Source organism: Rhinolophus sinicus, chromosome 5 (assembly GCF_057876585.1).
Source record: "Rhinolophus sinicus isolate RSI-liver-muscle chromosome 5, RSI-T2T, whole genome shotgun sequence".
Lineage (NCBI taxonomy): Eukaryota > Metazoa > Chordata > Mammalia > Chiroptera > Rhinolophidae > Rhinolophus > Rhinolophus sinicus.
Window position 1 is genome coordinate 92,552,339 of NC_142505.1, and position 26,862 is coordinate 92,579,200.

At 48.6% G+C, this 26,862-nt stretch overlaps 1 protein-coding gene across 1 annotated transcript in view; it reads left to right on the top strand.

The window, feature by feature from the left end:
• Nucleotides 1-242: 242 nt before the first annotated feature.
• GALNT10 (polypeptide N-acetylgalactosaminyltransferase 10) overlaps nt 243-26,862 on the top strand; it is a 177,525-nt gene continuing 150,905 nt past the window's right edge. Inside the window, exon 1 of the mRNA XM_019750401.3 lies at nt 243-541. Within this exon, the coding sequence (XP_019605960.3) occupies nt 383-541 (159 nt within the window). The 5' untranslated portion in view covers nt 243-382. The remainder of the gene's footprint in view (nt 542-26,862) is intronic.

Here is a 26,862-nt window from a genome sequence, read left to right on the forward strand (position 1 = left end):
ACCATCGCGGCCCGAGAGGGGGAAGCGGTCCGCACCCGGCCGCTGCCGCGCCCACGAGCACCAGGAAGAGCCGCGAGAAGGCTGCGACTCGCGGAGCACAGCGCGCGGCAGCGGATCCGCAGGCGGGCGGCGCGGGGCGCGCGGCTCGGCGCGGCTCAGGGGCGGTGGGGGCGACAGCGGTACCCCCCGTGGCGGCAGTGCGGTGGCCGAGCCCGGCTCCCCGGCTGGCGAGCGGCGGAAGTGCCGCGGAGTTGGAGCGGGGCCGGCACCGCGGCCGCTTCTCGTCGCGGAGCTGCTGCCGCCGCCGGGCGGACGGGCGGACGCGCGGAGCTGGGGGCGGCGCGGCGAACCCGGCGGGACGCGGCGGGGCTGACCGGCCCCGATGAGGCGGAAGGAGAAGCGGCTTCTGCAGGCGGTGGCGCTGGTGCTGGCGGCCCTGGTCCTTCTGCCCAACGTGGGGCTCTGGGCGCTGTACCGCGAACGGCAGCCCGACGGCACCCCTGGGGGATCCGGGGCGGCGGTGCCCCCTGCGGCCGGACTGGTGAGTCCCCCAGTTGTCTTGGGGTTGCTAACACTCTCCCAAAATTCACTTCTAGCTTTCAGTTCTTTTCTCCGCCTTTCCGTCTGCCTCCTAAGACTCAGCGCAGGAGACTACTGTTCTTCCCATTTTGGGGATGGGAAATTGAGGCTCAGAGTAGGACGGGGCTTGTCCAGGGACCCACCTCTGTCAGAGACAGTACTAGAACTAGAACCCAGGACTCCTGATGCCCAGTCTGGAGGGCTGTTTCTTACCGTAGGTTACCTTCCTCCTTTCTGTCCATGTCTGGTCTCCCTTCACCCCTTCCACCATCTCTTTTGGAGGACCCTGTCTATATGCCTGTATCCCACGATACTTCTTTTGGAGATGGCTGGTTCTTCTGTTTGGTGTCCAGGTCTTTTCTGCTGTTCCCTCCACCTGCTCATCCCGGTGTTCTCTACTCAGATCAGCCCCTTCCCTGTTTTTCCGTCTGCCCAAATAGACACCTGGGCCTCCCTCCTCTCTGCATTTGTTCACCCTCCCTTCTTTCTAGCCTTATTTCTTTCCCAGATCCTGTGGGCTCCTGGGAGGATGCAAAGATCATGCTCTCCTTGGAGCATCAGGCCTTGGAGGTGGGGAAGGTGGTGAACTCCTCGTCCTTGAGGGTCCTGTTGCCTTTGACCTTCTGGGAGTCCAGAAGTGGGGGCTCTGGTGGAGGGACTACCCCAAATTTCCTAGAGGCTGTTTGTGCCCAGTGCTCTGAGGATGGGACAGCATATGCCTTCCCTGGCCCTTCTCAAAGTACCCATAACCCCTCTGAACTTGTCCAGTATAATTAGGTGTGGTGTTTCTTGCAGCAAAGACTGGGATCTTAATTGTTTCTGCCTCCTCTGAACTCACCCGTGTGTGTGTGTGTGTGTGTGTGTGTGTGTGTGTGTGTGTGTATGTGTGTGTGTGACACATACATACAGACTGATGGCAGGAGCTCTGACAGATCACTCCTACCCTCCCAGCTCATGGCTGAGGAGGTGCCAGTGAGCATATACGTGCTTAAACTGTGTCCATAGTGGGACATTTCAGGTTTTCTTATGGGATTTTCTTGGTTCTTTGGGAAGTGGATACTTTGTACTTCAGGGTCAAATTTGACTAATTGTTGGCAGGACCAGGAAAGAGACTTCTGAGGCTGACGGTTTTCCTTTTCCCAGTATCAAGCTGCTGCTGTCTGGCATCTTGCGCATAGGGAGAGCTCTTTGCGACAGTGTTGACCAATTTTAGTGTAGTCTGTCACACTGGTAATTGTTGCAAACCATCCTGGAGGGCCTGGTTGAACTTTCTGTAGATCTTACTATTTGGAAACTAAGGGTCCTAACTCCCTTCCTAAATCCCCAGTTCAAACCCTGACAGCCAACTTAGAGCCTTCTCCCTTAAATTCTGTATTCGTGTGGGGTTTTCCTTCATGAAATCTCTTCCTTCTGTTCCCATCCTGTGCCAGCATCAGTGTCAGGAGGTCAAGGTTCTGTCCTCAGCTCTACCAGTAACTTGCTGTGTGTGTCCTTGATCACCTCCCAGCTCCCCCCTCGGAGCCTCCCTTTCTCCATCTGTGAAATGTGGTTATTGGTCCAACTCCACCATTCTGTGATACCAGCAATGAATCAGTGAGGGGTACAATGATCACTTCTTTTTTCTTTCCTGAGGCAGGATCCTCTTGGAGCATCCCTAACTGTGGAGGCTCCATACTGGACACAACCCCAGGTCGAGGGGGAGAGTGTCTTGCCCAAATGCAAACTCCCCTTTGGAATAGCTCTAGCCAGTTCTAAAATAACTTGTGACATTCTGCCTCTGCCTGGAGAAAGCCCTCGTATTTCATTTGCTGTGGATGCCAGAGACGTCCTGATTTTCATTTTCAATAGACCCAGATGTGTAGAGAGAAGGTCAAGGTTAACTGCCAGTTTGGCCTGAGCTTTCAAAGTAAATTATTCACTTGTGCAAGAGGGAATTGATGGAGTAAGGCAGCCTTTTGGGCAGAGAGAGGGGAGCAACAGCTGGGCGCTGCTCGGAGCCCTTAACTGAAATGGACAGATAAGCTTATCTGAGAAGGTTTAGTTCTTGTTCTTTTTTTTGCTCTGGAATATCATGAAGAGGAAGAAGAATTGGTGAAGGAGTTTGGGGGTGTTGGTGGGAGGTGCCCACTGGTTATCCTTGCTTTAAAGAAAATCTCTTTGCTTCCTGGGAGCAGCAGAATGGAGCTGTTTCCCCCATGATAAGCTCTTCTAGGTGCTGTAGGATTCTGCATTCATCTGCTGCCTTCCAGGGACACTGCCAAATTTACACACAGCCCCCTATTTGTTTCAGTCTCCTGCAGACGCACAGCACTGGGGTTGCCCCCCCCCCCCCATGTTAGAATGGCAGCTAGCCCTGAGGGAAGAGGCTGACTTGTCAGAGGGATGGTGTTCTGTCCCTCACCCCAGTGTCCTGGAATGTGCAGGGAACACGTCTTACTGCTCTCTGGGAAATCTGGCATTGCGAGCACACGGAGCTTCTTCCGACAGGGCTGACCAGTTCTGAGCTCAGCCTGTCACTCTTGTAATTGTTGAGAATGATCCCAGAGCACCTCGTTGATCTTTCCGGTAGAAATAATTGCAGAGGCTCTGGAGGGAAGTCTGACAGGACTTGATCCAGATGAAGAATACATTCTTTGTGGGTTTGAGAGAAGTTTCTCTGAGGGTAACATAACCCACTGTTTGAGCAGTCCTTTAACTCCTTGATTTCTCCATTGGATTGAAGAATACAGAGTTTTAAATTAAGAGCGTTTATCATCGGCTAGAACTTAAGTCTACATAACTGTCATGCAGGCGCATTCTGGGTGTACCTCTGGAGCTGGGGAGGGCAGCTCATTTGTAAAGGGCACATAATACTTTTAGAATTTCAGCATTCATCTGGTCAGACAGCTAGCTGCTTTGAAAGCTGCAAAACCAAGCAAGAAAAGCCAGTCTTGAAACCATCTTCGTTTTAATTTGGGGTTCGCTCTCATTCCTCGCCCCCATCTGCTTAACATCTTGGTGTAATTCTATAGTCTGTTTCCTATTTCAGGCTTGGGAACTGGCCATTAAAAACCGATGCTAGGAAATACAACGCAGTCCTTCCCCTTTTCTGAGCCATAATCTCTTGTGAGAAATGACTTCATTGGATAATAGTGACCGGGGAATAGAAATTGGTGGGATAATAGAATACCAATGACTTAATTTTAAAATATCAAGAGTTTTTCTCATTGTGTCAGAGCTGAACTTTATTCTTTAACATTCAGAAATCAATACTCCCCCTGCCCACCCCCCCGCACCTTTTTTTTTCAGTCTTCTTGGTGGCAGAGCCTTACCAATCAGAAAGTTAAGTACCATAGAAATGTAGCCTTGGAATGATTTCCTTAATTTTCCACAGAGGGGCTGAGATCCTTTAGATGGCTAATCACTTCTGTCTGCATGCTCAGCCGAAATCTGATGCCACAGGGGACGGGTTATAGATTTACCTGAGCAAATCTGGCTCCCTGCATTCTTTCTCTTCTCCTGGCTTTGCAGTCTTTCAGGGAACCCAGCTGAGGACCGCCTGGGATCAGAGGCCTAGGTTCTAGTTCTCTCGCCTGTCCTAAACTCACTGTGTCACCTCAGGAAGGTGCTTTAATTTCTCTGGGCCTTGGATTCCTCATCTGGGAGTGAGGGTTTGTATTCAGAAGAGGAGAGATAATTGTCCTCCCCCGCCACTGGCCAGGGCAGACATTGCTAATCAATCTCTTTCCCAGTCAGCTCAGACTGGGTCTCAGACTGTTTCTCAACACGGCTACACAAGTAGCGTTCATGGCATGTTGAAACTCATTTGTGTTATAGGAAACAGATACAGTGTTAGGACTTTTCCAACTCTAACATCCTGGTGTTTTGAAGCGTGTTTTGGAAAGGCTTGGCTAGTACGGTAGCAGTGTGTTTAAACAGGCCTCCGTATCTAACAGGTGATGAGACCACTACTTAGAGATACATTCATACTCTAAAGTCTTCTCTCAGCCTGGTCTAAGGATGTTCAGCCTTTAATCTATTGGCTCCAGTGACACAGTGACAAATAATGGAGTCAGGGTTGAAAAAGCAAAGGCCCACTTAAAAGATAACCATCTAGCTTGCTAATTGTACCTTGTCCACAGTCAGCTCTTACACAGAGATGGCATCAGGATGTCATCACTAAAAAGCCCCTGGAGACAAACTTGGCAGCCAGACGTATGTTTCATGGCAGGTAAATGCTCATGATGGTGTTTGTAGTGGGTTCTGTATTTTACACACATCTGACCCTCTGTATTCTGTATACATGTGTCAGAGCCAGTAAAGGAAGAGCTGATGGGTAAGGCTCTGCCCCCAGGAAGACTGAAATAAGAGTCTTGCTTCTTAGAGAACCACCGTCCTCATGCCCAGTGGAGCGGGGCAAGGAGGTAGCCTGCACCTGCCTGAGTTCCTGTGGCCAAGGGGTATGTCTTGGCCTCCCCTCCGAGAAATGTTTCGAAGTAGGAGCCACATCCTCTTCTGGCACAAAGCATAAGGCTTGTGTTGTGCGTGGAGTCATGCGGGGTCTCTGCTCCCGCTCCCCACATAAGAACGCAGGATGTGGCCAGGCCCAAAAGGAACACCCACGGAGCCATAGGTAGGGGAGTCATCCCATTATGGTCTCACTGGAGGCTGGGTTCACCGGATGTGCGACCTGCTGTCCGCTTTTCTGCCAACCGACCGACGACTCTCCTCCACTCTCCTCAACTCTGCTCCTCGACTCTCCTCCGTAGCCGCAGCAGTTATATTAGTGGCCAGTGGCTCAATGGTTACAGCTGACAGCCAATCAGCCACAGCAGACGGCCATCTACCACCCGAGCCAGCACCCCTCCATATGAGGCCGAGAGCCTGGAAACTGCTCTTTGGGGCTCTGTCCCCACAGCTTGGCACTTGCAAGACAGTCAGAACACGTTTGCTGAATGAGTGCTGTGTGTCAGCAGGGAGGGGGCTTCAGAAGTCATCTGGTCCAAACCCCCTATTTTGTAGGTACAGAAACTAAGGCCCAGGACGGGGAAAATCAGTTCTCAGACGGAGGAATGCAGACCAGAACCCGTCGCTCTCCAACTTCTTGCTCTGTTTTACCACAAATACTTTTTTCCCTCCACATCCTAATATTTGGTCCTTCTCTACCATTATTTCCCTCATGGACCAAGATTGTCACTTCCAGTTTGGGAGGCCAGTACTTATTGAGACCACTTCTCTGCTGGAACTTACCTGGCTTTAAATTCCACCCCACCCCACCCCGAATTTTTATAGTTTACAGCGAGTAAAATGGATTCAATGTTACGGTGGCAAAGGGATCTAGCAGGAGGGTGGAGGGATTCAAAGGACGAATAGCACGAGGCACCTTTACTGCCATCAGTGGCAGATGGAGCTAATCTCGATCTGAGATGGAGCCACCTCAGATTCTGTCAGCTGCAGGTAACGATGAGTGAAGCCATGTGGGCTGAAGTGAGGAAGGGGATACATTCACTCCTGTAATTGCAGTGGACTTCAGGTGTGGTGTGTTCCAGAGGTCCATGTCCTAGGTTGAGCCCTCGTGGTTGAAGCGCTTTCCCACCTCATATCCATGCTCAGATCCTAGAGGAAAGAGTCTGTCTCCTCGATAGCTCCTAAGGAAGAGAGAGGACACTTCTTTTCTGTAAGCCCTCGCAAGCTTGCCTTAGCTATTATTGGCCCAGTTAGGATCTAATGTGCTCTTTGAACCATTCACAGTTTATGCGGATTGGCTTAACCCCCCTGGAACTAGGTGTTGGGTTGGGCCACCCAAATTGTAGAAAGAGCAGGTCACCAGAGAATAAGCTGGGTGCTCCTGTGAGAAGGTGGGGAGATAAAATCTGGGAAGAAGCCACCAAAAGTTCACTGTAGGGTCCTGCTGACGCAGTGTCCCAGGGAGTGGGGCACAGTGTCCCAGGCCGTCACTACCGAGGGGTCAGCCATGGTCCTTGAGATAAAACCCCTTTGCCATCTTCAGTTTTAATCACTGAACCTGCAGTCTGGAGGTCTGATTTTCATCTCAGCTCGGCCACCCCTTGGCTGCGATGATTAGCTCGTGGGCCTCAGTATCCCCCTGAGGACAGCTTGGGTGCAAATGCCTGCCAGCACAGAGGCTTGAGATGAGGAGCCATTGAAAGCTGCCTTTATCTAGTCTTATGAGTGCTGCTGCTGCCTTCCCTTTTCCTTCACAGATGCCCTGAGAACTACCCCCTACCCACACACACACACACACACACACACACATTAAAAGTCAATTCATTGAAAGTATCTCTCAAGCTGAAAAAGAACTTCTGTGTCTTTAGCTGCAACTTTTTTTTTTTTCTGCCTCGGCCTCTTAGCTGGAGGAGGCGGAGTGTTCATACTTTGGAAGCTAGAGGAAGCTAAACAATTCTTCTTGCTGGGGTGGGTGGGTGTATATTTATGAGTGTGTAGCTTTCTCTCCATGTGTTTCTCTTCTCTCTCATCTTTGGATGGTTCCTCTGTGCTGCCCTCTGCTGAGTGTGCAGAGGAGAAGGAAGGGGGAAAAGAGGCCTATTTGTTTTCTTCCCTTTGGTTTTAAGAGAATTATGAGTTTCAAATGATGAATTTTTTTTTGCAATGATAATGAAAACCACAGCATAAAATGATACAACTAAGAACAATGATTCTGAGCCTGATAATGTTAATAATAATGATAATACTACTACTAATAGCAGCTACCATTTATTTAGCACTTAGTCTGCTAGGCAATGGATTAAATACACCCTTACCTGCACATCTTGTCAAATAGTTGCAACTATAAACAGGCAGGAAAGAATAAAGGAGCGAGGCTCCCAGCGGGGCAGCTGCTTGCCCGGGGATGCACAGCGTGTGGTGCTAGAGCTGGTATTTGAGCTTGTGGGTCTCTGACGCAGCACCTCTCAGAACAAAGGACCTGTCTCCCACCCTGCCCCTTTACTCCCTCCTCAGAGGCTGCTGTCGGAGCCCCCCAGTGTCTGAGCAGAGGGGAGAGACCATTGCTCTAACACCGAACCTCTTCAGTAGCCAAAGAGGAGCCCACGGGGTCACTAGGTGGTTATGTAACCTTGAAGAGGAACCTTTGCCCCACCCCTCCTTAAGCACCATCGGCGAATTAACTCCTCAGTCCTGGGCTGAGACACTGGGGCCAGGTAGGGAGGGATGCCTTAATTGTCGTTGTTTGGAAGGTAAGCGATCGGAGCATCCGTGGTTGGCCTAACGGCGTAGGATTCCGAAGTGGAGCAGGGCCAGACAGTCTAACGACTGGGCGTGGGAAAGGGGTGGTGCGTGCACAGGCTGCTCTCCGTGCCCCACTCCATGACTCTGAAATCTGAAGCAATCATTGCAGGGAAGTTCTGTCTTCTTCCCTGGTGGAGAACCCAGATCCTCTGCTTTCTTCTGGGAAGTATTCTTTGCCCCCTCCAGGACGTAGTTGCTCACAGGTTTTAGATGCCCCAAACCTTGCTTTTCTCATCTGCCTACTTAGATCAGAGGCCCTTCCAGGAAGCCATGGCCAGGTGTTTCTTTCTGTTTCTGTCTTCCTGCACCTGTCAGTGTGTTCTGTGTGCCTCGGCGGCTCCACACACATTACTCCCTTGTTTCTGACACCCTTCTTCCCTGCCAACTCGCTCCTAAAGCTGACTCACCCCTGCTGGGGCAGCGTGGGGTAGCAAGGGTGAGTCAGGGGGCTCAGAGTCCCTTATGGAAATGTATCATGCATTATAGTAATCATTTTTAATTTCTCCAGACTAGCTGCTCCTGTCTCAGTCACCCCCTCTTATTTGCCCAAAATATTTGCTGATGACTGAAGAAACAAGCAAGTGAATGAATGATGCGGTTGGTACTCAGTAACTTCTTGCTGAGTGCTGGACGCTTAGCCGTGAGGCATAGTTCTTCTCCAATAGCAGAATCCCTGGGAGCCCGTTAACTTGGCAACTCAGGGCCCATGCCCAAGGAGCATGATTGGACCACTGTGGGGTGGGCCGGGGAACCTTGTATTTAACAAATCCTGTTGAGAATCCATAGGGAACTCTCTTTTCTCCACCCACACCCCCAACATGCCAGCACCCCCAAGAGGCAGACCCCGCCTTCCCCAGGGTCCCACTCCACTCCACTCTCCTGGAGCCCTTTGGGACTTGCCTTTGAACTTCTATTCCTGGGGAGTGCGTTGACCTGCAGTTTCCTGAGTTGCCAACCTGTCGGTAGTGGCACTGTATCAGATGCAAGCGGCTCCGAGGCGGGATCTGAGATCTTAGATCTCTGCTAGGCAGTGCATTTGGAAGAGCCCTTGCTGGACGCTGCAAGGACCCTGTCAGGCACAGTAATGCTTCCTTTCCCTCTAATGTCTGTGGTCCGTTGCCCTTCCAGGATGGGTGCTCTGCCGTCCTGCTACGGGGGCAAGAATGAGCTGCCTGTAGTGGGGGGGAAGCAGTGGCACTGAACTCAGGGCCTCCCTGGGAAGGGGTGACGTTATGGAGACCCTGAGAACCTCTCCCTTGAGCTAGAGAGAGTGTGGGATTGGGAACCAGGCCCCATGACTCCCAGGTGTACCTCTGCCAATTGCTAGCTGTGTGTCCAACCTCTGGAGCCACAGCTTTCTTCTCCTGAAATGAGCGCTACTTCACAGTGCTGTGGTGCTCATTAAGTTACATGAAAGATTAGAAAACTGAGGTGCAGGCAGGTGACCTATCCTGGGCCACACAGCCAGGAATTCCAGCCCAGGTGTCTCCTCAGAGTGGAGGGCACAGCCCGAGGCTTCCTTCTGCTGCCTCGCTACCCACTGACCCTGTGGCCTTGAGTAAGTCCACCCTCTTCCTGTGGACATGAGAACACAGTGGAAGCTTATCGCTGAGGGCACCAGCCTGCTTCTTGGATTCATTATGTTGGCTCTGGAAAGCTCTTCCCTTACTTGAACGCCCAGGCGGCAGTGCCAGGGCAGATCACAGCTGCCTCATGTGCCGCCCAGCAACCTACCTCGTGGGGCAGCCTCCCAAGAGCCCCGTTCACCAGGGTTGTGTGTTGGGGCGGCTCTCCCTGTGAGTTACAAATGTCAGCCTCCTTGAAAAGGCCGCTGCTGAGCAGAGGAGGTTGGTGGGGCTTCTGGAGAAAGGAGTTTCTTAAAGGGAACAGGTTGGAAACATCTGGAGGGGGAGTGTGTGTGAAAATTACTTCCTGCTGCTAAAGCACATTGTACGTGCTCAACTGAAAAACTGTTATTTTTGCATGTTTCCTCCTGAGCATTGATCACAGTCAGCTGCTGACAGTTAAAATGTGTATGTGTGCGCACACCTATTTGTGAAATAACCAGTTTCTAAATTTGGCACCGAACTTTAGTGAAAACTTAGTGATTCTGTTCTTGGAGCACCAGGGTCTTATAGCTTGGATTCCCGGTTATTTTATTAATAATAAACCTTAATGGCTGTCTCCGTCAGAGAATTTCTTTATTACTTTATTGGACCTTGACCATGTTTTTTAAAAACCGCATGTGCATACTTTAAGCCTGTGGGCCAGACGTATCCCAGAGATATGTTGGGTGTGGCTCATAGATTGTTGAGGGTCTTTATTTTTAAATGGTAGTAAGTGGTCAGTGTCAGAATTTTGGAATAGTTCACATTAAAAAAATAAAAAATTATATATATATATATATATACACACACACATATGTGTGTGTGTGTGTGTGTGTGTGTGTGTGTGTGTGTATAATTTCTGTATTTTGAGGAAAAATGAAAAGTCTGGCTTCAGGGCCCAGGTTCCAGTATCACAAGAAGTGGCTAGATTTGGGGAGCCGCTGCTCCCTCTAAACAGGCCCAGCTCGCTACCTGGCCATGGCACCTGCCACACTTTGTGGTCTCAAACCTGGGTTCCGCCCCCTTCACGTAACCGGCCTGGCCTCTGGAGACATTTGAGTTTGGCAGCCCTGCTTTATAACCTTCGTCCAGTTGGTTCTCTTTATTTCATGAGGGCTTATGGCCCTCACTGGAGAGATGAGAAAGCCAAGTTTCAAAGAGTATAAATGATACGACGAGTCACAGAGCCAGTAAGTTGAGGCTAGTTTTTCTGACTGTCAGCCTAATGTACTTTTCAGGGGGGCAAAAAAAGATGGTTACCTGGAAATATAAATGTATAAACCACAGGCTCTTGAACAAACTCACTGGGTGATTTCTGCTCTCTCTGGGCCCAAGAACCACTTACCTTGCTTCTCTGTGTCTCTGAGTATTCTGAATTTGAGGTCCAGCGTGTCTAATAAAGCTTGTTCCAGCTGGGTCAGGGCCTGCTGTAGGTTTGTTAAAAGCAAAGTAAGCACAGGGTCCCCTTTGTTTTCTGCCTTGTGCTTCCTGGTATGTCAGGAAACCCCAGAATGTGCATTCCTGTTACTGGGAATGTTAGGAGTCGGTGAGGAAATGAGAGGAAAGTGGGTGTTCCCAGCAAAAATGGCGCATTCCTTTGTCTGAGGGAGGCCTCAAAGGCATCTGGGGGCATTTCTGGAAAAGAGAGTGCCCGTGTAAGGGCATTTTGGGGCCACCCAGAACTAACTGGGTGAGGCCATTCAGCTGAACGCAGCCACGTATGTCTGAATATCAGGCTCTTTGCCAGGGCAGCTCCACCCCCCTTTCAGGAACCTTCTCTTAGAAGTTTCAAGTGGCTGCTGGTGTGGCAGTGGGGCAATGGGTGTGGGGCACAGTCGGTGTGGCAACCAGTCCTGGGCTGAGAGCTGCCTCTGTCTTTGAGCCCCGGCTCCACAGCGGTAACAGTGACATTCATTAATGTATTGAGCTGTTGCTGTGTGGCATGCACTGGGCCTGTCTCATGTCATCAGCGTTATAACCCCAGGAAGACTGAGGTCATTTTGCAGCTGGTAAAACTGAGGCTGAGGAAGCTTAAATAACTTCCCAGGCCTGCGGAGGAAACAAGTGGTAGGGCTGAAACTCAGATTTCTGACTCTCAAACTTGTGCCGTTAACTACCACGTTTTATTCATGCTTGTGGCAAGTCATCTCACCTCTCTTGGCCTCCATTGCCTCGCCTCTAAGGTGGGAACAGTACGTTCCTGGCATGCGAGGAGCACGGATAACTCTTCCTGTCGCCCCTCACTTTGGACAGTTGTCAGATATTGCCGTCTGCGGTGTTCTCTTTCCCACTGGGGTAGGCAAGTCTCCTCTGCTTATAGGGAGTAAGGTCTCCCCGCAGAGTCAGACCCAAATGCCTGGGGTGCATCTCCTGCTGCCCCCCTCCCCAGCCAGAACCTGGCTGGGCACCTGCTCTTTATCTCTTCTGGCAGCCGGAGAGGCAGCCGAGGGCCCTGCCGGGGAACAATGGGGCACATTAAGAAGGCTGCTAGGTGCCAAGCCAGAGGTATTAAAGGGACATTTGATTAGGTCTAACCCTAATTGTCAGGCTTTTGCTCTCTCTTTTTTTCTCTGTAGCAGTGAAGAGGGGAAAAGCCTGGTGTGGATTTCCCCTCTCTGTGGTTTGTGTGGGCTCTCTTTGGGTGTGAGTATGCCTCTTTCGTGCCTCTCTTATTCTCAACCTTTTCCTTTCCCTGTCTGTGTCTCTCTCTCTCTGTCTCTCCCTCTACTCTCACTGTCTCTATGCTGTGTGGTATCTCTCAGCAAATACGATGAGGGATGAGACTGAGGAAGCCCCAAGCCCACCACTGTGGAATCCACGATTCTGAGGGGCTGTCTTTCATTTTGTCCCATCTCTTCAACTTCGTTACTGCCAAATGGTCAGCCCTCTTTGGCTTGAACTCACTCCCTTTAGCTCAGCAGAATCCTAGGTAGATTACCTATAGCTGCTATAGCTCAGGGTGACTTATAGGATTTCTTGAGTGCCCACTACCCATCCTTTAGGCTTTTCTCAAGTCTTTCCTTTCCCAGAAAGCCTTCTCTGATCTTTCCAGTTAGAAATAATCTCTGTCTCTTGGAAATGCATAGAGAAGTTAATCTGTACAACATTAGTGGCTGTGCTTTGCCATTTCTCTAGGCAGAGGGAGCCTTCTCAGCAGGACAGCCCATTGGTGGAGGTTCCAGCCAAAGAGAAGGGATCCCAGAGAGCTGCCATGTGGGCCCAAACTTCCTCCCATTTCTCGAAGTTCCATCTCCAAATGTGGCCAGTGTATTTTGTCTGTTCTTCTAGGCCAGGGAATATTTTAGGTTTCTTGGACCATATGGGCTCTGCTGTGACTACTCAGCTCTCTCATTGTTGTGTGAAAGCAGCCAGAGACAACACATGAATGAACGTGCTGTGTTCCAATAAAACTTTATTTGCAAAAAACAGGCAGCAGACTGGATATACAAGCCACAATTGGCTGGCTCTGGTCTTCTCTTCCTGGTGGAGGAACCACCTCGAGTGCTATGTGACCTTGGGTGGGTCCTTCTCCCAGGACCACATCTCCCATTAAATTGATTAATGGACCATTATGGGTTGACTCGTGTCCCTCCAAAAAGATAGGTTGAAGTCCTAGCGTCCAGGACCTCAGAATGTGACCTCATTTGGAAATAGGGTCCTTGCAGATGTATTTAATTAAGATGAGGTCATGCTGGATTCGGGTGGACTTAATCCTATATGACCCACTGGTGTCCTTGGAAGAAGAGAAGGAAGCCGAGCATGTGAAGACAGAGGCAGAGATGGGAGTGACGATGCCACAAACCAAGGGATACCTGGGGCTACTGCCAGCAGCAGGAAATGCTTTAGAGGGAGCATGGCCCTGCGACACCTTGACTTGTGATCTGTAGCCTCCAGAACGTCTGTTGTTTCAAGCCTCCTAGGTTGTGGTACGTTCTTTATGGCAGTCCTAGGAAACCAACGCATTGCCCATCTTCCATTTTCTCATCAGATTGTTTTGTGTGTGTGCATGCATGTGTTTGTGTGTTGTGTTTGGGTGGAGGTGGATTAAGCACTTTGCAAAGCAGGATAAAGGTCTTAATCTCTTCTAGCTACTTGGATTCCTTTTTAATTCATGGGGGAAATCCTCTCTTCCTATGGAGGATTAGCATATCACCCAGCACATATGCATTCTTTAACTAAAGCCACTCTTCTTGTTAAGAGATCAGCCTCCTTTTTTTAAACTTTGCTATTAGCCTGGAATACCAACGAGTAAAACGTGATACATACTGCCTTTTACTTAACTGTATTACCTTTCTTTTTCTGAGTTCCAAATACAATTGAAACGGGAGGCCAAACAGTCCGAGGGCACGTGCTGCCTGCACCGTGCAGCCTATCTACCGACACAGGCGTCGGGTCACAGAAAGAACAAGTGTTTATTCTGAGTATCACTACAGTCACCTTGGAAGTACTCCCCTTGGGAAGCTATGCGCCGACGCAGAGCCTAGTCCACCCTTCAAAGCAATTCTGGAACTCTTTCTGGAATGGCCATCAGAGCTCTGGTCGTATTACCCTTGATGTCCTGAATGTCATCAAAATGTCTTCCTTTCACTATTTCCTTTGTCTTTGGGTAAAGAAAGAAGTCATTGGGGGCCAGATCAGGTGAGTAGGGAGGGTGTTCCAACACAGTTATTTGTTTACTGGCTAAAAACTTCCCCACAGACAGTGCCGTGTGAGCTGGTGCATTGTCGTGATGCAAGAGCCATGAATTGTTGGCCAAAAGTTCAGGTCATCTCACTTTTTCATGCAGCCTTTTCAGCACTTCCAAATAGTCAACTTGGTTAATTGTTTGTCCAGCTGGTACAAATTCATAATGAATAATCCCTCTGATATCAAAAAAAGGTTAGCAACCTGGTTGCAACAAGTTCGCGAACTTAATTGTCAGACCTCATATGTTCACCTAGAGTCAGTTCTTCTATCACCATATTTTGATTCCCTCTTCTACCACCGCCTCTCCCCGCTTACTCAACAATTTATTTTTATCCTGGATCCCAACTCAATATGACAGGTACAGGACACAGCCCCTGCCTTCAGAGGGCTCTTGAGCTCCGAGGGGACACGGACAATTTCATGGTGATGGAGTGTACGAGGCAGAGTACACTTATACTGCGGGGGGGCCAGCCAGAGGGGCCAGGAGGAGATTACACGGATTGAGGTCAGGGTAGGCTTCTGAAAGGTGGTGACTTTTAAGATGGCCCTGAGAAAGGTTCGGAATTTAGAAAATTCTGAACATACTAGGATTGGGGCTTCTTGGGTGGCAGAAAGGGAGGAACGTGTCCCAGGAGCAGGGAGTAAGCCAGAGTCACTGAGCCTTCAGGTGTCTGTTAGAAAGTAACTGCGGGGAGGTGGGGCTGGATCACAGGTGCTCTGGGAGGCTGGGAGGCTGGACTTGGGGACACAGGGAAGCCATTGGTCTTGGCACAGAGGATCAGAGGTATGCCTCAGAAAGATGGATATGGCAACGCAGGTGGCACCGGAGGCCTGGGCACCCGTTTGGAGGCTAAGAGAGTGGAGGGAAGATGAATCCATTCATTGATCCACTGTGCCTGCTGTGGTTCAGACAGACACCGTGTCAGGTAGGGAGGCCACCAAGATGTGTAACTTGCAGCCTCTGAGCTTCAGACACTCATAATAGTGTCTCATAACTACTCATAACTACTATGCAGGCTGATTTTTCCAGGCACAGTGTTAAGTGCTTTACATACACCACTGCTTTTCATCTTCACAGCAACCCAATGGCACACACACTGTAAATATCTCCATTTTATCGACGAGGGCATTAAGCTTCAGGGAGAGGAAATGTTGCACCCAAGGTCGCATGGCTGGTCCCTGATGGAGCTGGGACTGGCCTGCAGGGTCCCGAGCCTGTACCTCTGCCCTTGGCTCCACTCGCTTCACAGGTCAGTCAGAGCACAGAGGGATCTCTGTCTGGTGGCTACAGGTACAGGGTTGTATATGAGCAGTAGGAGAGCCAGTTAACCAGAGTGGGTGGAGGAGGAAAGGATTCCTGAGGGAAGGAGCTCTAACCTGAGGCTTTGAAGGTGAGTGAGTTGAGTTAGCCAGGCAGGGAAAGGGCTGGGGACCAGGGGGACAGCACAGGGATTCCCAGCAGAGGGGGCAGGACAGTCGCAAGCCCAGAGTGGGGAAAACAGCATGGTGTGTGCACCTTTGGTTCCTGTTTGGGTTTTATATCGCTGTATAACAAATCATCCCAAAATATGGTAGCTTAACACAACACACATTTATTATCTCACAGTTTCTACGGGTCCGGAATTTAGGCTTAGCTTGGTGGTTCTGGCTCAAGGTCATAAGAACCATGACATATTCCATGGACGACTAAATCAGAATGGGTAGCAAAGGAGTGCTCGTCGGGGCAGATGTCCCGAGCTGGGCACTCGCGGATGAGCTGCTCTTCCCTTGGTTCGCGCCCCTGACTGTTAGAGCTGTCCTGCAGTGATCGTGAATCCTGATGGTAGCTTTTGAGCATTTTCAGTCTGATGGGCGCTGTGCCAAGCAGGACTGCCTTGTGCCGTGGGGCAGTCCCGGTGCCAGGTGCTTCGTTCATGTTCTCATTTATTGCTTTGAACTGCCTTATGGGGTCCCTATTATTATCCCCATTTTACAGATTACAAAAGTAGGGTTTAGAGAAATTAAGTAACATATGCAAGATCACACAGCTAGTAAGTGGCAGAGGGGTTAAGACCACAGGTCCCTGCAGGGTTACATTCCAGCTCCTCTACTTTAGAGCCTTAGAGCCTTGAGCAAGCGACTTGAACCTCTCTGCCTCGGTTTCCTCATCTGTAATATGCACATAAAACTGTTTAATGTTCTTGGCTTCGTGCTGGCATGTGGGAAGCATTAGCTACTACTGCTACTGTTAACAGCTCAGTGAGACACACAGCGATGCTGTCCTCAGGTTCTTTGTGTGAGATTGTTATGGAGGGTTGGGATGAGAGAAGCCAGTGGTAACTGCAGCCACACCGCCTTCATGTGTTGGGTTTATGAATTTGAGAGGAAAAACAACTTGTCCAGGCTGAACATGCCAGCAGGTATTAAATGACTGATGCTGCCATTTCCAGTTTCTACTTTATCTCCACATGAGGCTGTGAACGCTTCGAGGGATACCTGCCCATTCCCTCCTCTGTCTAGATGGTGGCCAGGTTGGGGTTTAGGAAGCTGAACTTGAGGTGGCAACTTTCTTTGGAAGTGCTTTCCTTGTTGAGAAGCAAGGGAGCGCTGGACTGGATATCAGTCAGGACAGAAGTCTGTGCTGTGTGTCCTTGAGCCAATTACTAAAGCTTTCTGGGCTCCAAGGACCTCTTTTACAAGAGGGGCTTGGCAACCCCTCGCCTCCAGGGTTCTCCATCAGAAAGAAGATGGAGAGGGTGTGTTTAGAAAACTGTAAAACTCTGGCAGGAGGCTTTGGGACTCTTCATTCCCTTCCTTCCGTTTGAGAAATTGTGGCTTCGTAAGCAATTGCAATACAGAGAGGCTGTTTGATGGGAGTCACTCCTCCCTTCCCAGTGCCACCCACACCCTCTTGGCGAAAACATTTTGGAGAAATAGCAGTTTCCATCTGAATGCTGAGGATCAAAACAGCCTCCAAACAAAAATCAAGAACCCTGTGGTTCTCTTTTTGAATATTCAAATCTGATAACCAACTTGGAGGACTTATCGTTTAGAATTAATCTTCTTTTTTTCTTCTTTAACGAATTGGCATTTGTCTTCTGTGCCGGTTCATTATGGAATTCATCCGAATGTTTCATTCACTGTGATCTCAGAAGCTGCGTGCACTCACTCACCACCCATGGGAATGGCAGAACCTACTTTGCAAAAAGGAAGAAAAAAAACACTTCCCTCCTTTCATTGCCTCACTTTCGACTAAAATGCTTCCCTTTTTAAACTTGGAAAAGCGACTCATTTTTTTTCTTTTTAAAATTTGGATATGCATGAACCAATCTTTAAAAAACACACACGATTGCACATCTCAGTACATTCATTACCCACGGAGGTTACGAGTAAGTCCTCCCTGAGTCACCTGGTGGCACAACGTGAGGGGAGGGGATTCAGTCCGTCACCTGTCTAGGAGGCTCCTTCTCAGTGTCTGTCCTCCATTTTCCCGTTGTTAAACTGTACTTACCAGAAGACGAAAAGGGGAGCGGATGGGGGAAGAGGAGGAGGAGGAGGAGAAATGTCAGAGAGAAGCCTGGAGCTGTCAGTGCTGTCTGCTCTCCGGCTGTCTGTCCTCAGAGCAATTACTTAAACTCAGAGCCCCTGTCCCACCTCTAAAATGGGGATAATGACAGTAATAGCTGTGTCGCAGGGCTGCGGGATGATTACCTGAGAAGATACATGTGGGAAAAATGCTTTGTAAATGCTGTTAGACCGCTGTGGGTACCGAGATGGGATTGCGCACATATATAACTTGTGTGGTTTTTTAAAAATTAAATTTTAAAAGGGTTGCTTTTATTTTTAGAAACAGAGTTTCAGTTGCAAGGGAACCTTAGGAATCATTCAGTGCAACGCCTCGCCCTGGGGAGGCCTCCTCTGCAGCAGCCTTCAAAGGGAGTCATCTAGTCTCGGCTTGAATAGCTCCAGGGACACGGAGGTCACCACCTCTCCCTTTTCTTCTTTCTCCTAATCATCCCAGCCCTTTAGTTCTTCTGGATATAGGATAGACCAGGGATTTTTCTTTCCCTAAGATAGACAGCAAAAGAATAACGTCCTGGATAAAAACGATTCGGCATGCCCTGGCATGCATTGCGCAGGTCTGCCGTCTGTACACATCACCGCTGGGGGCATGTGAGCTGCTCTCCGGAGTATTTCAATTGCTTGTTCAGGGGGATCTGGTATTCTCTCTACCAGAAGCAGTGAGTTCCCAGGACGAAGGCTGCAGCCCTGGAGCGGAAAGAGGGCCCTGGTCTGGGCATCTGAATACTTTTCTTTGTATTAGCTGGTGGTTTTTCTAGCTCTAGGTATATATGGACTTACCTGAGAAGGTCTGTGGCAGTAATTGTTACTGTCTCTCCTTCCTCTCCTCACTTTCCTCTCTGAAATGGGGGAGGCGGGGAACAGGTGGAAAGCCTGTTTGCTTCAGGCCCGCTTCTGCCAGGGGCATTTTCATTCCTTTCTGTTCAAGATGTAATGATAAGGGAGCGGGGCCAGAGCTGGGAGGCCTCAGAGACCATCCCAGCCTGCGCTTTACAAACTGTCTTTGGAGGTTCAAGTGGGTGTTTCAGGGACTCTGTAAACATTGTTTCCGATGCTGTCAACTCTTCTGAAAGCTGTGGTAATAAGAAAAAACATTTTTAAAAAACCACTTATATGTGTTATATGCTACATTTTTACATCTAGAAGGTCACCAGCTTATTCTTCCAGCATCTGTTTAATTGAAAAGAATCCTGAGATTGTAGAGCACGCTGTGTTAAAAAACAAAAAATGTATCTACTTATTCATCAACTATATCTATTACATCAGAAATGTTTTCTCAACATTGGGCAACTAAAGCAAAATAGAGAAATGGTACTTTGAGGCAGATGTAAGCTGCAAGCTGTTATCTTTAATCCCTGAGGTCAAATTGTTTACGTAGATCAGAACAACCTCCTCATTGGTTAATGTTATAGTAAGAAAATGTTGTTAATTTGAAAAAAAATTTAATTTATAATAATAAAGTACAACTTTCTGGGCTTAGTAATAAAAGACTTTACTCGCTGAAAACCTACCAGGCTTTCAAAGAACATAGACCTGGCATCTCTCAGAGTAGTTTGGGACCTTGTAGTCCATCATCGCTTACTGATTAAATTATGCCCCTGGTAGGTTGGATAACAACGTGGTATTTGCATCAGAAGGCTTACCTATTGGCAACTACGTTTATATTTTCATGTTCATGTCCAAGCAACTGCTTTTTACTTGTGAATGGACCCTGGCAGATTTTATTCCCCTGCTAGATTTTGTTGACTCATGAAAGAAAAAAATTTCCCTCTCCCGTCTCATAAGGGAGAAATTCTCCCTTTGTCCAACCTTGTCACGCTTTAATTATAAGACCATAACTTTTTACCTCCTGTCTAATTTCTTTCCCATGTGCTCAGAGGACTGTTGGGCAGTTTGCCCAAAAAAGATCACGCCAGCAGCTATGGAGCACTGAGGAGGATAAATAGGTCCCCCCTAGGCCTCCTTGAGGCCAAGCATCCCCCATTTCCTTCCTCTTCCTCCTCTCACTGGATCTCCCTTCCACCCTCTCTGTCTGGCCGGTCTCACTAACCCGACTCCTTCCCAACCTTTGTGAACTACAGTGGCTTCAGCCCAAAGCCCTGTTCTCCATCCCAATGATGCTGATGGAGCCCCCAGATTAGCATGTTCTATGACCTCTGGCAGGTCAGGCACTCTTCTGGAAAATGAGGCTCTCACCTCACTCTTCCTGCTCACAGGCTGTGTTGTGAGGGCAGGGAGGCTCTGCCCTCTTCCCTGTGGAGTTGTCGTTGGTGCTTTTTCACCCTGCAGTGCCCCAGCCCTGTTTGCTCGTATATCTGTTCCCTCCTTTCTCGTTCCAAGAAAGAAGATAGGAAAGGAGATGGAGAGCGTTTCACCTTGCCTTCTAAATGAAATGAAGTCAACGAAAGTTCCCACATACAGAGTCAGTGCACCCCTCCTTCCCCCGTCATCAAACAAACCTGGTGAGGGGGCCTGTCCCTTAGACACCCCCTCCTCAGGCTGAACACAGGCCCAGCAGACAGGCCTGGATTTGAATCGTGGCTCTGTCATTTGTCATAGTCGTGTGAACCTGAAGAAAGGTGCTTAACCTTTTGAGCCTCAGTTTACCTACCTGTGAAATGAGTAATAATAGTTACCCTCTTCATAGACTTATGCTAAAGAGTCATTGCGAGACTGTAGCAACAGGGCTTGTGCCTGGCCCTTCATAAGGGCTCAAACATAGCTATTCATTTTTCGGTGATTGTGGCATTTGGAGAGTGTTTTTCTTCTTACAGATAAACTATATAGTTTAGCGTACCTGATTTGCCCTGGGTAGAAATATTGGGGATGAGGGTAGAAGAAAGGGAAGATTCCATGTGATGTGTCCCCTCTCATCCTGCTAGCGCCCTTCCCCACCCCCGCCTGGACTCTCCTGCTCAGTTGGAAGTAGGATCGTCCAACCTCCTAGGAGCGGAGAAGGGCTCAGCCTTCTTGGAGGGAGCATTTTCAGTCATGGATGACACATCCTAACAGGCTGTGGCATCTTCTCCCTCCCCACCTTGTAGGTCCCTCTCTCATTTCAGAAGCCCTCCCAAGACTTGAAGATGAAACACTTCCACACGGGCAGATCGTTTTCATTGAATTCTCCCGTTCGCTGTCTCCAGTGCTGAGCAGACATTTTAATTAATTACAGTCCCATGGGCTCAGGAATCAATAGCAGTAAAGAGCTGTGGAATGAATTCCTAGCCTCCGCTCTGTTTCCAGCTCTCTCTGCACCAGGCGCTCAAGCCCTCCGGGCCTCAGTTATCTCCTCTCTAAAATGGGAGTGCCTGTCTCCCAGGAATGTTGGGAGCCTCCAAAACGGTAAAGTGATCAAAAGTGTTGTCAACTGTGGAGTGCTGGCCACAGGCAAATTACTGTTAAGATTGCATTTCTATTCCCGGAGGGCAAGCATGAGGGATGTTTCTCTTCTGAGCCATTTCTGGAACCTTCTCGCTTTTTGCTTCTTGATATGGGCAGGTTCCATCTCCCATTCTGAGCCAGAGAAAGGCAAGCAGCCTAGACCCAGTTAGGCAGGTGGGTATGTAGGTGAAGGGAGTTTCCTGCTCTCCCAGCCCCAAGTTTCCCCAGGAAGGAAAAGTGACCAGACTAGTGGGACCTGGGATAGGAAGCCAAAGCCTGGGATTCTTCCCTGACCATCAGGGCCCCCGCCGTCCTGACATTCACGACGCTGGCCACCTCTAGCCTGACCCTTTACATCTAAGAACAGAAGACTGCTCCAGCCTCCTCTCCTTTCTTCCTGCTTCCTCCTTCCTGCAGTGTATTGTGCACACAGCAGCCAGAATGATGTAAAACACAAGTCTGGCTGTGTCCGCTCTGTTCAGAGCCTTTGCCTCTAGCATGAAATCCAGGGTTCTTGGTGTGGCTGCCCAGGCCCTGCATGTTCTGGCCACTGCCAGCTTCTCTAGGCCCTGTCTCCTGCTCCTCCAGCTCCGTTGGCTCCAGCTGAATCCCAACACTCCCTAGACACACGTTCCCTCTCCGATCCCCAGGCGTGGACATGCTTCCAGTTTGGGCCTCCCCAAGCCAGATCCTCCGTGCGCTTTAGGTCTCTGTGGAGCCATCACCTTGCCAGCAAACCTTCCCTGACCCCCTCAGTGTGGGTGGCACTTGGGCCTATGCGTGTCCCGATCCCAATCACTTCCTTGGCAGCCTGCCTTTACCTAGCCCCGCCCCCATATGTAAACTCCTTGAGAGCTGTGCCTGTGTGACTTGACTGTCTTCCCCAGACCCCTTAGTTTACCTCCTGCGGCAGAGTACAGGAATGGACTTAGAATGTTAGACTCTCCTGGGCACCTGTCAGACAGACGCCAGCTTCCTGGCCCCACCGCAGCCCTCCAGATGCATAATCTCTGTGGGTGTTTAACAACGTGCACACCCACGTGGACCTCTCAGTGAGCTGGTCCAAGCCTTGCACCTTACAAAACAGGAAAGTGAAATCCAGAGACAGACAGCAGGTGACCTGTGCAAAATCTCAGTATTCACTCTCGTCCATGTTTTCTCCATCTCTCCTCTCTCTCTCTCTCTCTCTCTCTCTCTCTCTCTCTCTCTCTCTCACACACACACACACACACACACACACACGTGTGAGATGAAAGAAAGGCCCAATGCTTTTCCACTCCCAAAATGTTGATCTTCAACAAAGCTGTGGGAAGCACAAGAGAGAATTTTTGTCCTTGTTTTAACCTTACGTCTGAACTGAGGAATCTTGGCATATTGTTTATTTCCTTTCCATAAAAAGTACTTAACCTAAGAATATGAGCTACTTATTTTTAAAATCTAAAACAATTACTTTCATTCCAAGACTTAAATGTAATTTTTTTTAAATGTGGGAAATCCCTGATGTTCCACTTTCTGTTTCAGAAATGATTTGTAGAGAGTGTGGGTGACTTTGCGTGATGCCGTGAGGTCTGTTTTCATCAGTATGAGGACGCTGAGACTGACACCGACAGAACACATTTACTGTTGCTTACATACTCCGTGACTCTGCCTCTCTTTAAACCCACCAGAGGACAGAAGCCACATAGGAAGGTGTGTTTGTAATTAATGCGACTTGCTCAGTAGGACAAAACAGGATGGAAGAGTCCGCCAGCTTCACAAGTGACAGAGATCGAGTGGAGCATGTTCAGAGGAAAGCCAAGGGCTGAGGACAGTGTGTCTAAAGGGAAGGGCTAAAGACACTGGGTGTTAGGGTTCTCATAGAAGGACCAGTGGCAGTACATGCCTGAAGTGCTGCGATGTGGGAGAGAAGGCCTTTATAGGAAAGCAGAACCTGGATCTGAGGGTGGGAAGACCTTCCACTGGAATATAAGGAAGAACTTTCCAGCAAGTTGAATCCTGCCAATTGGTGTCCTCAAAGGTAATGAGTTCCCACATCAAGAAAAACGTCCAAGGCTGGGGCCGTCTCACAGGCCTGTCACAGAATGTCCAGGGTGAGGGGTAGTCAAGATTCAATGGAGTCCAAGTACCCTTCTCACTGACTCGAGAGCAGACTAAATGCCCCCAACCCAAGCCAGTGCCCTAAGCGAATGAAGGGTTCTCTGGTGGGGGCTGTGGGCAGCTGAGAAGGGGGCTTCGGCTTCTTTTACTCAGCTCCAGCTGATTGCTTGAGAATGTGAGTGCAGTGAGGCCAGATCTTTGGGTTTTTCAAGGAAAGACAGACTTCTGGATTTTTTAACATGGACTCTCCTGAGTTTTAAATATTACGGGAGCCAAGTAAAGCCATCTGTGCCTGCAGTAATGGCCGTGGCCTGCCGGTTTAACCCCTGTGTCCAGGAATCTCAGGGTTATGTGAGCTCAGTCCTTCGGGCAAGGGGTGACTTTATTGCTTCCAGACAGAACGAAGTGGGCAGGGCAGGGATTATCTCTCTGTCCAACAGATGGGGAAGCAGGACACCTGGAGGGGCAGGGGCTTTCAGAGAGACCAGTGGAAGGTAATTACAGACGAGGGCTAGAATCAAGGCAGGCATGATGAATGAGGCAAGGTAAAGCATGCGTTTTCCTCCTTGGCCTATTCCACTGACATTTCACTTTTGAGCTCTTCTCTTAAAATAAGGTTTGGTGAAGGGAGGACTGAGAAGGTCCAATAGTTCCTGGGGCAGGCCTGGAGCAGGGAATTCAGCCTCCCGGGAACAGTGGGAGGAGCAGTGCTTCCTTTGCCCTCCCTGCACTGCACCAGGGGCAGCACCTGCCTCTGATCACTGTGAATGAAGAGCGCCCCCTGCAGTGGGGCTCCGTCTGCACATTCTCATCTGGAGCCTTTCCAAAGCTCTGCTTCTCCTTTCCCCCAAGGATCGGCGTCCTCAGGCCTCCAGGCATGTCTGAAATTGCCATTATAACTCTGCCTTTGGGAGAAGGCTTCATCGCACCCAGGAATCTCTTTTGAAATGCACGAAGGAAAAGAAAAAAAAAGCCGCAGGAATGCAACCTGACATGTGTCTCAGGCTTCAAGTATTGGACTGCCAGGGATTTGGGCACTGAATAAATGAGCGTTGCCACGAGCCAGCCTCAAAAAACCAGTCATACCCAAACCGCATTCATGGTGCTCCCCGCTGTGCTTTGAGGCCTGTCTGCCTAGCTTCCTGCCTCTTGGCCTTCCTGCCACTCTTTATGCTGACACTGCGCTTTCCAGAACAGCTTTCCCACCAGCCTTAGGCTTTCACCAGTGAAAAGCCTGCTTGCTTTATTTTATTGTTTTTTTTAAGTTTTAAAGAAAGTATTAGTACTTTTTTCATACAACTTTTATTGAGGTATATTTGAAGTACAATGAATTGCACATTTAAAAAGTGTGTAACTTGATCAGTTTGAACATACGTATAAGTCTATGAAACTATCATCAGAATCAAAATTCTAAACATTTCTATCACCCCCAGAGCTCCTTTGTGCTTCTTTGCAACCCATTCCTCCCTCAGTCTCCACGAAACCACTGACCTACTTTCTGTTTCCCTAGGAGTGTACTTTCTAGAGACTTCTATAGGACTGATACAGTCGTTTTTGCCTGCTTTTGTTTACTAAGCATGATGACACTGAGATTCTCCCATGTTCTTGTGTGTAGCTATAGCTTGTTCCTCTTTATTGCTGAGTAGTATTCTGTCCCACTGCTGTACTGTAACGTGCTTATCCGTACATCTGTGGATAGACGTTGCAGCTGTGTCTAGCTTGTGGCCCCACTGCGGGTACTGAAGGCCCAGTTAGGACACTGGCCGTACAAGTGCACGGGAAGGGTTTAATACATAATTCAAAGGTAGAAGCAACCTCCCACTCTTGATTTTTATTTCATCAACTTTTCTATAATCTGGGACTCATTGGGCCATTCCCTTGCTGCCTCCTCCTCCATTGACCATCTATATTTTGCGTACTTTATTGCTTCCAGACAGTGGCCAGGGAGAAGAGAGAAACTTTGTCTTGCCTGTAATTCGTTGGCTAATTCTGGTAAATGAAGTGGTGCCTGGAGAAGACTGGAACTTTTGGCCAAAATGAAGCTCTTCATACATTCATTTATTCATTCAACTAACCAGATTCGTTCATTTACCATTCCAATGTGTTTTTTCTCTCTAATTCTCATCAGACACTAACTGGGTGTCCTACAGATTGAACTCGATTCTGACACCCACTTGGAGTTAGTCAGAGCCCACAGGTTAAGGGCGTGGCCCTACAAGACTCCTCCCACTTCAGACGCCAATCACAAGTCCAAGTTGTGCTTCTGACTGACCAGCTATAAATCGGAGGTTCCCACAACCCCCTCCTCGGGTTCACTTAGAAACATTTACTTATGTTTACCAGTTAATTATAAAGGACACAGATGAACAGCCAGATGAAGTACATAGGGTGAGACCCAGAAGCGTCCAGAGCACAGGAGTTTCAGTGCCCATAGAAACGGGGTGCGCCACCCTCCCCTCATGTTTACCAACCCAAAAGCTCATCAAATCTCCCTTACTCAAGAGTTTTTATAGCCCTTAATAAGCAGCACACCCCTTCCCCTTCCCAGATGTCGGTGGGTGGTTTTTCTGGTGACCAGCCCCATCTTAAGGCTATCTGAGGGGTCCACCCTAAGTCACCTCATTAGCATAAACTCAAGTGGGCTCAAAAGGGGCTCCTTGTGATTGACAGTAAACACTCCAGTCACTGCAAATTCCAAGGGTTATAGGAGCTTTGTGCCAGGGATCCGGGACAAAGACTAAATGGATTTCTTATTATACCACCACCATCCTGTCATCCAAACATTTACTTATTCATTCAGCAAACCCTCAGTCACTTGATATCTATCAAGTATCTAGTATATGCCAGATACTACGATAACAGAAGATAAAATGGACGACATAACACAGCCTCTGTCCACAAGAAGTTCCCATTTTAGTGGAGGATTATTTCTGCCTCCTTCTGGGTTTTCTTTTCGTCTCACCTTTTTATGTTTCTTTTTTCTTGCCTTTTGGATTATTTTCTCATTTTACTTTTTTCCACTCTTCTACTAAGAGGGTTCAGGAATCTGTTTCTACACTTTTAGTCGTTAACCAAGAAATTTTAACATGTATTCTTGAGTCTAATGTTAATCAGTATTTTACAAGGAACTTAATGTACCTCAACTTTGGTCACCCCCCTCGCCTGACTCCCATGCCATTGTTGCCATGTATTTTAGTTACTATTTTTAATTCCATAAGACTGTACTATTATTGTTTTATGTAGGCCCTCCAAATAGAATCACTTTCCTTCTGCCTAAAGCATATCTTTTTAAATTTCTTTGATTGAGGGTCTCTTAACAGCAAACTCTCAGGTTTTGCTTGAGAATAGCTTGATTTTGCCCCTGTTCTTGCTGGGTATATAATACTACTTTGACAGTTGTTTACCTTTAGTACGTTCTTTATGTTATTCTACTGCCTTCTGGATTCTATTAAAGTTGTTGAAAAGTCAGGGCTCATATAATGATTATTTCTTTAAATTAAATCTGTCTTTTCTCTGGCTACTTTTAAGATTTTATCTCTGTTTTTGATGTTCTGCAGTTTCACTATGATGTAAATTTATAAAAGCAGCTTTATTGAACTATAATTGACATACAGTAAATTGCACATGTTTAAAGTGTACAATTTGGTAAGTTTTGATTTGTATGTACCCCTGAAACCATCACCACATTAGATAATAAACATAG